This window comes from Danio rerio, chromosome 25 (assembly GCF_049306965.1).
Source record: "Danio rerio strain Tuebingen ecotype United States chromosome 25, GRCz12tu, whole genome shotgun sequence".
Taxonomy (NCBI): domain Eukaryota; kingdom Metazoa; phylum Chordata; class Actinopteri; order Cypriniformes; family Danionidae; genus Danio; species Danio rerio.
In genome coordinates, this window is record NC_133200.1 from 4,200,043 (window position 1) to 4,212,500 (window position 12,458).

General features: G+C 37.8%; 1 protein-coding gene across 50 annotated transcripts in view; it reads right to left on the bottom strand.

Annotated features, from left to right (window-relative positions):
- si:ch211-272n13.3 overlaps window positions 1-12,458 on the bottom strand; it is a 76,287-nt gene that overhangs the window by 24,835 nt on the left and 38,994 nt on the right. For all 50 annotated transcript variants that reach the window (XR_012400041.1, XR_012400050.1, XR_012400048.1 and 47 more), the window contains 4 exons: window positions 10,261-10,402; window positions 9,464-9,677; window positions 6,781-6,964; window positions 1,777-1,923 (listed from right to left, as the gene is read on the bottom strand). Coding sequence is in view for 36 of the 50 variants with exons in the window: in XM_073942465.1 (XP_073798566.1) it covers window positions 1,777-1,923; window positions 6,781-6,964; window positions 9,464-9,677; window positions 10,261-10,402 (687 nt within the window). In the remaining 14 variants the exon portion in view is untranslated. The remainder of the gene's footprint in view (window positions 1-1,776; window positions 1,924-6,780; window positions 6,965-9,463; window positions 9,678-10,260; window positions 10,403-12,458) is intronic.

Below are 12,458 nucleotides of genomic sequence, written 5' to 3' on the forward strand. Positions count from 1 at the left end.
CAACAAAGGCTCAATGGATAGGAATTGTAAAGGAAATACAATGTATGGAGAGACTCACTTTTAATCTAAGATTTGATTAAAAAAAAAGTGTACCAAGTACTGGAAAAAATTGTCTGAATATGTCATTGTAAACAATCTGTGATAATGTTTGTCAAATGTATCATGACTTGATTCTGTAACCCTTATGCTGTGTTCACACCAGACGCGGAACGCGCGGATAAATCACGCTATTCGCGCGTAAATAGCCGCGTGAACATTTGAGTTTACTCGATTCATTCGCGCGTCAAACCCCACTTCATTCGCATGTCAAATTCACTTCAGAACAGACGCGGATTCGTGTGATGGGCAGGGCTTTTGTCTGCCCGAAGACTCTAGCTTCATAGCTAAATGGCTAAGATGGATTTTATGAAGAAAATAACAGTGTTTGTGTGTTTTATGAGGATTGAAAAACAGCTTCGATAGGTTTAGGGTCGTGTCTGAGTCCACTACATCCTTTCAGAGGTGCATCCAGCTCTGTGAGCTCATAAACTCCAGAAACTTAACCTGGATGACGGAGGCTTTCAGCCGTGTTTCTAACTGAGCCAAGCCCAGTTTGATGAACTGTTGTTGGTGAAGACTGGAGGATTTCCCTCGGAACACCGACAACAGGTTCCACGTCATAATCACTCCCTCACAAGAGCAAGCTTCTGATTGGTTAACGCGGCGCGAATGTACGCTGAAGTGCAGATTTTCGAACTCAAGAGATTCGCGCAAAACGCTCGTTAAGTGCGTCAAACACGCAAAACGCTCAATTCGCCCCGCACCATTCACGCAATTTGCGTCATTCGCCCCGCGCAATTTGCGCAATTTGCGTCATTCGCGCCGCGCCATTCGCGCGTATCGTGCCGCAGGATGTCTATTCGCGCGTTTGCATTAACTTAACATGTAAATCACTCGCGCTTGACGCACGTTCCGCGTCTGGTGTAAACGCAGCATCACGACAACCCCTTTGTTCCCTTTTTTTTCCCTCTTCTCTAAATAAAATTAAAAAAAAAAAGTTAAAAAAATAATAATAAATCAGAGTGAGTTGTAACGTTACCCCAACAAAATCCGCACACACTAGCCGAACCGATGGCCAACCACTGGTGTGTCGCAGCCTTAAAACCACATAAGGGTTAATTCCCACAATCTATAATAAGCAGTTGTTTTAAGCTCTGAATACACACATAACAACCACACAGAGTATTTTAACAGGTACAGGAATTGCTGGTTAATAAGTGGAGAAGGAACAAAATGTCACTAAGAACATATCCTAATAATAGGAAATATGTAAATGAATAAAAAAACATGGTATATAAAAATTTACATTTTTAAAAATGGAATGCATAACGTAAAATGACAAACAAAAATTCCTGATATAACATGACATGGACAACAAAAATATAAAACTCCCCGACTTACAATCTCTGGAATAAACCTTTTAAAATTCCATGATATCCCAGGACGTGTGAGAACCCGGTTTGAAATGACGCAGTATGCCGTTTGATTGCACCCGAGTGATTGGCTGAATGACAGTAAGTTAATGCAGGTCATCAGGACAGAGCTTGGATATCTGACCAATCACGTGTCAGCAAACAGGATTAGAGCAGCAGGGCTTCAGGGAGCAGATCTGCAGACTGTGTTTTAGCTCACTGCTTATATGATGTAAACCTAAATCATCAAGTTCATGCATTTGATTGTACTGTATCTGAAATACGTAAGGAGAACAGAGAATACACATGAAGAAGACAGCAGTACCTCATTGCTCTTGTTGAGGTTTCGCAGGTTCTCCTCTTCAATGTCCTGCTGTTTGCGCAGATGGTTGTTGAGTAGCTCCTCCTGCAGGGCACGAGTGCTGCGCTCATGGGACAGGAGACGCTGAGACTCATCTCTGTCCTCCTCAAGCTAAACACACAAACACACACTATAACCCCTTTCACACAGTAACACCGGTAATGTCACAAGCAGTAGCTGGAGTATCCACCAGACTCACTAGAGGGCACTCCAGCTATATGTACACTCCGCTAGCTATTCACCCGGACTACACTTCCCAACATGCTTTGCATCTCACAGCTGAAGCGGTTTACCGATGGCCACTGATTACAATGACACATTACTCACACTATTTAAGCACCACACTCTGAGAATTCGATTTTGGGATATTGGCTGAATCCGAAATCACCTATAGTAGGTGCTACATTTGAATTAGAATTTACGACATGGCCATTAGAAAAGTGTTCTATATGGTGTGAATGCGAGTAGTATGAAGGGAACTCGGACGTACTACATCCGCCATTTTGTCATTATCACATGACCTACCCACGTCATTTGCGTCGCTTCACTCCCATTCACAAATTCTCCCATGTTTCATTAAAGGTTCGGGACACCCTGGAGAACTTTTTTTTATATATTAACAGATGTGTGTGTGTTGAGCATCAGTTAAGGCAATGTTAGCACCTGTCAGCTTTAATTGTGGGGAAAACTGGATAATTTTGAGCTTTTGTCAGCTAATTTCAGCTTCCGGGTTTAAAATGATTTTTGGGGAGGGATCAAAATCGGCGACGTACTGCAGTACTGCAAGTGCAATGATGACGCGTCGGTTTCTCATTATTATTCAAAGCGGAGTTTCCTTATCCTATGAGAAGAGCCGGCTGCTTAATTATTCATGAGAGCACGACAGCACATGCTTTCCGAAGGCAGACAGACGCAGATCTGCCAGACCAGTGCCAAGCTCAAGCTGTGAGACACGGACCCATGGCATGCAGTAGCAGTTTGTGAAGGCTCGTATGTGTTTGTTTCCATGATCCACAGGGTTTGTTGCATGTGTTTCCCCGCGATCTTGTCAGGGCTGATACAGCAAAGCTGTGTGTGTGATGCAAGCATTTTTGTCAGGAGAGCAGCACGAGAATTAGAGAATGGCGGACGTTGTCTTGTATCAGGAGTTCATTCTCATTCAGGCCCCGTTTACACTAATGCGTTTTAGTTTGAAAACGCATAAGTTTTGCTACGGTTACGCCATCCGTCCACACTACGCCGGAGTTCTCGAGCGCCGAAAACGGAGCGTTTCGAAAACGCTGGAGAGGCCGTTTTCATTCTGAAACGCAGCTGCTCCGTCTCAGTGTGGATGATGGAAAACGGAGACATTTGAAAACGGAGGCGGGGCTGCACACATTTGCCTCTCTGATTGGGGCTTTTCCTGAATATTAAGTAGCCCACACACAGTTCAGTCCTGCATCTTCTCCGTGTAAGTTAAAACTTCGCAAGTTTGATCATGGCTGCAGTCTCTTCTTCTCAGTTTGATATGGTAAACAGACTATACCGAGGACACGGGTAAATCTTCAAAGGGAACAGTGTACTTTATAACTTCATTCACGTCACCCTGGCTACGTTGTTTTACTTTATCAACAATAAAATGTAAACATGATATAAGGAACTGCCTATTTTCATTTTAATATTAACAACTAAACAGACAGCAAAAATGTTGAGGCGCCGTGCTGCAAATATGAGCGTCATCTTCACTGTGTGCATATTTGTAACAAAACGGAGCCTACAAGCTGCCTCCTTTCAATTTCAGTGAAAATACGAAACACACCCTCTCTTTGCTGAATATCAGTTTTAATCGATAATGGCCATTATAAAAGTATAACATACAATAAGTTTATACATTATAGGAAATAAAGGCAAGCGATCAGTCAATATACAGAATGTACGTGCTTACATTAATCATTAACTTATCTTTGCGCTTAGCCAAAACACGTTACCTGAGAACAAGCAATAGATTCCAATGTCCAATGAATATGTCGTTAAATAAAGACAACAAGATGAAAGAAATATTCCGTTTAATAAATATAGTGAGGTTAGATCTAGCGGGAGATGCTTGATGAGAAGTCCGACTAGCACAGCTCTCATCTGGGTAGATTGGCTACAGCGCTTGCCTGAGAGTGTGTGTGTGGTCACGTGATGTGCGTTTTCAGCGTTTTGGTGTGGACGGAGAGCAGTTCAGAAACGCTGGGTGAAACGCGAGTGTGGACGCGGATCGTTTTCATTCTAAAACGCCGTTTTAAAACTAAAACGCACTAGTGTAAACGGGGCCTCAGACACATCGCCGTGCTGCTGTGTTCGCCTAAATCCTCCAGATTACCAGCAGGACTAATGGTTAAAATAGACAGGTCAGGAGACCTGCTGCACTGAGTCTGCATTTAGATCTATGGTTCAGACCCGGGGATTGAGGGAGAAGTCCTCATTTATAGTGTATATATGAACACGATTATCTTTATAATGATATAAATTGTGGTTTTCTGTATATGAAATTACGAATAACAAATGTAGCAGGGCATTAAATTACTGTTTATTAATTTGCATTTTAACTTTGTAAACTATAAACTCATGCGTCTCCTCATGGTTTGTCTCAATTTGTGAGCTAACTGACAACAACAGTTGTTCGCTCCCCTTCTGGCCACGCCCACTACTGCAATATGCTCCACGCCCATTAATCATGCATCTTTTGAAAAAATTCTGAAGTAGACTTTAACCGAAAGTGGGGGGTGTCATGGCCCTTTAAGGAATAGAGTAGCCATCAGATGAGCACTTCAAAATCTCGCCAGTAGTAGTTGGTCATCCAGGTACTTCTCGCATACTGTTTTTCTAATACTATGAATTCAGACATACTACCCGGCTCGCATATGGTTTTTAGCGTACTATATAGTATGAAAATATGCGATTTCGGACGCAGCGCTTGATTGTGGGATGTTGTCTCTTGTTTGCTGATTGTTCGGCTTCAGCCTGGTTTGATTTGCGTCTTCCTGTTTTTGGATGATGATTGCTTTCAATGCCTGTTTTATTGGTTTACGCTTTTTGAATTGCCCCTGTTGTTGCCGTCCGCTCCTTTTGACCAATGCCTGTACGATCATCCCTATTTAATTAATCAGCTGCATTTGGAACTTTTACCCCTTTGTATGCTCTTCTACAATACTGGTAAATTGCTGTAAAATTACCAGAATGACTTTTAAAATTAAATAAATAAACAAAAAAACACGCTTTTCACACAGGCAATGTCATTGTGTTTGTTTTTTTTTTGCATAAGAAAAAACACTGACACATCTGTTTGAAAATACGGGTAAATTCTGTGACATCATTACCAAGAAATGATCTCTAAATGGCTGCGTTTGTATTTGTGAACATGGAAGGGTAAATGCAGTCAGACTTTTTGTTGATAGAGTGATTTTTGGTTCGAACTTTCGCATTTATGCAGCTGCTTTTGTTGCGAAGGCACAATCATGCTTCCCAGACAAGATGTGCATGGCAAAAGCAGCCTTGCTCAAGCGTATTTGTGATATCGCTTCGATTAATCGGGCAGCACTACAGGCAGCAAAAAACAAAAACAAAAACACAGATGAATACACATACGGTTACACAGACGTTTTTCCATTCCGATAGGTTACTTCTCCAATGTTTTTCCTCTCATTATGGCAAACAAATATTCTGGTATTGCTAGGAAAGCCCTGTTCACAATTTACCTCTATTTCACCAGTAATTCTCCAGGAAGTCTGTATGTGTGATACAGGAGGGATTCCGCAGTTTCACCAAGTCAAATTTAAGACTTTTAAAGACATTTTAAAGACCATTTTGAATTAAATTTCAGACTTCTACAGAGCAAAACGCTACAGATTTTTTTTTCCCTAATGGTCGGAAAAGATTTTTACTTGCTCATTAAAATTAAAACTTAAGTTATTTCATAGCCAAATATTTTAAATAATGTGTCAAAACAAGCAAACTCTAGTTATATATACAGTTGAAGTCAGAATTATTAGCCCCCTTTTGAATTTTTTTTACTTTTTTAAATATTTCCCAAATGATGTTTAACAGAGCAAGGAAATTTTCACAGTATGTCAGATAATATTTTTTCTTCTGGAGAAAGTCTTATTTGTTTTAATTGGGCTGGAATAAAAGCAGTTTTGAATTTTTTAAACACCATTTTTGGGACAAAATTATTAGCCCCTTTAAGATAAATTTTTTTTGGATAGTCTACAGAACAAACCATCATTATACAGTAACTTACCTAATTACCATAACCTGCATAGTTAACCTAATTAACCTAATCAAGCCTTTAAATGTCACTTTAAGCTGTATAGAAGTGTCTTGAAGAATATCTAGTCGAATATTATTTACTGTCATCATGACAAAGATAAAATAAATCAGTTATCAGAAATAAGTTTTTAAAACTATTATGTTTAAAAAAGTGTTGAAACAATCTTCCCTTCGTTAAACAGAAATTGGGGGGAAAAAATAAACAGGGGTGTTAGTAATTCAGGGGCGATAATAATTCTGACTTCAACTGTATATACACTTTTCTTCAGCATAACTTTTCTTTAAGTTTTAAAAACTATATCAAACTTAATTTATGCACAACATACATTTATGCATAAATACATGGAGACAATTTTTACAAATTGTATTGTAAGGATGCAAGGAATAAAACTAACCCATATTAGTAAACAGAGTAACAAATGCAACTTTTGTTGAACATTATTTTGAGATGGATAGTTAGTAGCTTTACATGGACAAAGGAAAATCAAGACCTGTTTAAAAGTATTTGAGACCTACAACACAATATTTCAGTCCATTTTAGACTTTTTAAAGCTTAAAATAGTTTTTTTATGATTTAAGACTTTTTAAGAGCCTGCATACACCCTGTAGAGGCATTTAACACACTGAGAAAACCGTCACGTGCAGATTTAACTGGGAGAATGTTCTGCTGTTGACCTGTTTGATGCTGTTCTTCAGAGCTCTGATCTCCAGCTCCAGGCTGCGCACTTTCAGCTCAGCTTTGTGCCGTTCTTCAGCCTCGGCCCTCTGCTGCTCCTCTTTTCTCTGGAGCTGCTCACGCGTTTTATTATACAACATGAGAGCGCTCTGATGCTTTTCCTGTTCCTGTCTCAAAAGGAACCTGTCATGAGAAGAGAGCGAAAAGAAAGAGTCAATAAACTTTTCCTCCAATGACTTCTACTGCCTTTCATGATTATGAAATTTAGCTTAACAATCTATTGTTTATTATCTACAATCAAGCCTAAAATGATTCATACCCCTGGCAAATTCAGACATACAAGGCTCTATTATAAACCTGGCTAAATAAGATGCAAGACATGAAATTTGTTGCTTTTTCAGACCAGCGCAACCTTAATTTTCATGTTTTGCACCACGTTGCTTTAATAGCAAATCCATTTGCGCCACTTTGTGGACTCAAGGGCGTTCAGGTCTATAAAAGAGGTGTGTTAAGGCGCATTGCTGTTTTAAAGAACTGGAATCGACTGCGCCATTGATCAACTAAAAGCTGTTCTAAAGTCCAGCAGAGTGCTTAGTAATGTGCCTTTGCAGGTCTAAACATACAGCAACACACAAATATCTTTATATATGAAAAAATTAAAGGACTAGAATTTTACAAAAATTATTATTTTCTACATAAAATTAAAACCACTGTTTTAATGCCTTCTTCATGTCGGGGAGCTTTTTCAGTTTATTAATGAGAAGTTGCATTTGTATAATGCTATTATTATTAGCAGTATTATTTATTATCTGCATATTTATATTTGTTTAAATAAAAACAGGCTTAGATTTGTCTTGCTGTCAGGTTTTGGAGACATCTGCATCACCATATGGGGCATAAGAACAGGACTTGTGTTTGGATACAACTCAGGTTTTTGACCACACTTCATAAATTATACAATATTTAAATATTCATTTGCTGGAAATTAGAACTGAATTTAGAAATAGTTTTGAAACAAATATTTGCACTTAACGAATGAAAATAAATATGTAGGCTAATGGATGTCATCAGTGGAGTGAGTACAACACCGTTTCCTTACTCCGGTAAAGTAAAGAAATAAAGTAAAAGTAAAGAGAAAGTAAAGAGGCAAAATGAAGGAGGCTTGTTCTTTATCCTCACACTGCACATGCTCCGTTTAACTTTTCTCACTAGTAAGGCATTCAGTTTTTCCATTTACAAAGTCTGCCATGTAAATAGCAATTGCGCCATGGCGTGACACAACTGACTTTTACCATTCACACAGGGCTTCAGCATCAACGCTTGACTGAAGGCGTGTCTGAAGTTGGGGCTAACGCCATCGTCATAGCAGCGTCACCCAATGAAATTCAGTCAGCAATAGGCCACTGTCGAGCTGGTGTATTTGCATACAGCTATCTGATTGGCTGACATTTCCGTCGGATCCACAATGCAATTTGACAACGCCTGACGTCACCCATTCAAAGTGAATGAGAAGCGTTGACGCTGATGCCCCGTGTGAATGGGGCGTTAAAGTGAAGGGGAGATGAGAATCTGATTGGTTTAATGCATGTTATGCTCAAAACTGACCCAGAACTGTTTAAGAGAATAAGCACAACCCTGTTAGACCATGCGCCGGGGCGCAGAGCGTACTTTTTCATCCTTATAATAGCAAAAGTGGATTGGGGCATATCCTTAATGCTCTTACGCCATGTGCCTTAGACTTTGTGCCTAGATCCTTAAAAAAAGAGCCCATAGTTTTTTTCAAATGTAAATAAAAGCTGGGCATTTTTTCCATAATGACACCTCTTGTGCATCGTCTTATTACTTTCTGTGTCATTTCGAGTCAAATGAAAACTTGCTGGTTGAAAGTCAGAATTTGCCAGAGGTATAAATAATTTTGGGTTTGACTGCATTCATTTATTAACTATTAATAATTTGTTTTCGTGACAATTAATTGTTTGTTTTGGGGTCTATATGCAAATCTAATATATGTCCACATACATATGAACTATATGCCTATTTGTAATTCTAATAGTTGAAAATGAATTTTTAAATATGCTACATATATGTCCATGCATTTTAATATTTGTAAAATCCACACACAAAGTTGTATGTTAACTACCTAATTTGCATACATTGCCGTATACTTATTCGATTTGTATACGAGGGCTTTTTTATGTACCTAGTTATTAAAAAATTGTTACAAATAAATTGCAGTTGAAATACTTTTTGTAAGTTGCCACTTGGCACCTTTAAATGTTAAAGTCTACGTGAAATCAAACTGTGCATTGTTTATTTTGCTAGCTCATATTGTTTTTTTTAATGTGAATAATTAATGCAAATGCAAGTTAATCAATTGCTTAAAAAACCTTTGTTAGGAAATCTTCAGTCAACTTGAGGACTTTTCAATACTGTTTATCAATATCCTTAACCACACGCCTTTAACCGTTAATTTGCTATGAGGAAATGATGCGCAAAAGAAAGCCCCGCCCCCTACTCACTATTCAATTTCAAGCAGAAGTACATCAACATACTGAAATAAAAGTCTCAGGAAATTCCTGTTCATGCAGATTTTAATGTAACTGAATGCATCTATAAATATTGGGTGATAAGTCCTATTTACTAATCACGACAAGACTATAAACCTCATTAAGTTGAGCTCACTTGAGATTGTTCATGTCTGTTTCCAGCTCCAGCTTGAGATGTTCCAAGCTAGATTTGCCGCCTCTGATCTCGTCCAGCAGCCTCTTGAGCTCGTTGCGCTCCTGCTCCAGCTGAGAGGTTTTATCCGCCAGTCGACTGTGTCTGTCTCTCTCCCTCTGGATGGTGCGCTCGTACTCATGAAACATGTTCTGGAGTTTCACCACGCTCACAGAGTCTGCAGGACAAACATTAGACAAAAGAGACGTTGACATCTACATTTGCTGAACATCTGATTATCAGTGATGAAAACAGTAAATTACATTGCATGATTAATTAACACACTCTCATCTAGAATAGTTTGTGACAAGGACATTCTGACAAATGCATATACAGTTGAAGTCAGAATTATTCGCCCTCCTGATAATTATATATTTTTTTCAACTATTTCCCAAATGTTATTGAACAGATTCAGGAATTTTTCACAGTATTTCCTATAATATTATTTCTTCTGGAGAAAGTCTTATTTGCTTTATTTCGGCTAGAATAAAAGCAGTTTTAATTTTTTTTAAAAATCATTTTAAAGTCAATATTATTAGCCCCCTTAAGAAATATTTGTTTTTGATTGCCATCAAAACAAACCCCTGTTATTCAATGACTTGCCTAATTACCCTAACTTTAACCTAATTAACCTAGTTAAGCCTTTAAATGGCACTTTAAGCTGAATACTAGTGTCTTGAAAAATATCTAGTCAAATATTCTGTATTGTCATCACAGCCCTTAATTGTTTATGTAATGCTGACTGGAGTGAAGTAACCCACCCAGATAGCTGGAGTCGAGCTGTTTAAAGAGCAGAGAAGCGTTGCGGTATCCTGACACTGGAGTCTCCAGGTCTTCTGTGGCCGTGTCCGAGGACTGAGTGAGATCTTCAAAATCATCGGCCATCTCCAGCTCTCCGGTGCTCTGCAGAGGAGACAAGAAAACCAGCAATAAAATAACAAAATAAATTAAATGTAACAGTGAACTGAAAAAAAAATGGAGGTAACACTTTCTTTATATGGTCCATTTGAGTATCAGTAGACTGTCTGCTTAATATCTGGTTATACTGCTCCTTCAACAGGCATTTATCTGACCATAAGAAACTTAGCAAGTACATGTCAACTAACATTATAACTTACTAATAATCTATTGAGAATTATTTGGCATGTAGATGCAGTGTAACTTAGGGCTCTATTTTGACGGTCCATGCGCAAAGCGCAAAGCGCAGGGCGCAAACGCTTTCAGGGCATGTCAGGACGCGTTTTTGCTAATTTAAGGACTGGAAATCTGCCTTGCGCCGCGGCGCATGTTCTAAAAGGGTTGAGTTTATTTTCTTAATGAGTTATAGGTGTGTTTTGAGAATAAACCAATCAGAGTCTCATCTCCCATTCCCTTTAAGAGCCAGCTGCGTCACGCCAAGAGCGCATTCGCTATTTACAGGACGCAAAGTAAGTCTACGTGGAAAAAATGAGCATTTCACAAGCAAACAGTTCACAGTTGACAGTTTTTTAACAGAAAACTGTTAAACAGAGCATCTACTGCATGGGAATGAGAGATAATGGATCACTTTCACTTTCGCTTTTGGATAGGGAAACCTTTACGCACAGACATCAATTAGTCTATAAATAAATACTTTTGTTTGTTAAGCGCAAATATTCGTTTCAAAACTATTTCTAAATTCAGTTCTAATTTCCAGCAAACGAATAAATGAATAATAATAACAAAATGAGCTCAAAAACCTGAGTTATATCCTTAAACACATGCTGTGCCCCATATGGTCTAAAACCTGACAGGTGGACAAATCTAAGCTTGTTTTTAATAAAACAAATATAAATATGGATATAATAAATAATACTGCTAATAATAATAACATTATACAAAAGCAAATAGTTATGAATGAACTGAAAAAGTCTCCCGAGATGAAGAAGACATAAAAGCAGTGATTTTTCATATTTATGTAGGCTAGAAAATAATATGTTTTGTAATATTTTAATCCTTTATATTTATATCCTATATCTATTCTTATTATATTCTATATATATCCTTAATATTTACATTTGTTCATATGTAAAGATATTTGCCTATTGCTCTCTTGTGTGTATTAAGCAGTGTGTAAGCGAGGCGCAACTCTGTGCTGGAGTTTAGACCAGGTTAGTTTTGGTCTAATGAAAAATCTATTATAGATTCTCAAAATAGCAACGCGCCAGCGGTCCACCTCAGAACGCCTTTCTTTTTAGATCAGAACGCCTATGGGCGCACAAATGAGAGCTAATGCATTTGCTATTTAAACAGCGTAGCGCAACGCCTCAAAACGACTCTTGCGCCAAGCTGAAACTACCAAAAGACTACTGCGCCACGCCTTGCGCCACACTGCGCCGGGTGTATGATAGGGCCCTTAAATTCAACAAACGGACCCTCAAAATAAAGTCTGACCCAAATTGGATTTAAGAAAATTATATTTATAAAATAAATGAATTAATTTAAAAAGAAATTCCAAGATTAAAAGTTTCCATGGAGAAATTTTAAATAAGGTTAAATAAATAACTTGAATGAAAAATATATTACATTAATCAACCAATCAATCGTTGTGCACAGATTTACAAGCTATAAATAAAACATCAAATAAATATATCCAATGAATATATATATATAATAACATGTAAAAGCTCAAATAATGCATGCTTTCAGGTCTGTTTTATACCCGAAGAGATGCACAATAAAAAAGGGCTAGTTATTAGAAAGGCAAGAAAAGGCATATTTTTAAATAGAATTGCTGTAAATATTAAAGTTTTATCAGTGTCAGTTTTGATAATAAAAAAAAAACATATTTAGCCTTTTTTGCATATCTAAAAAAAAGGTCTAAATTTATATTGCTAAAATAATATGTAAGCCTACTGACAAAACGACAGTAGTATGATACTTTTTAATTTTCAAATCTTGAAAATTAAAATCTTTGAAATCTTTTCACAGTTATATTTAT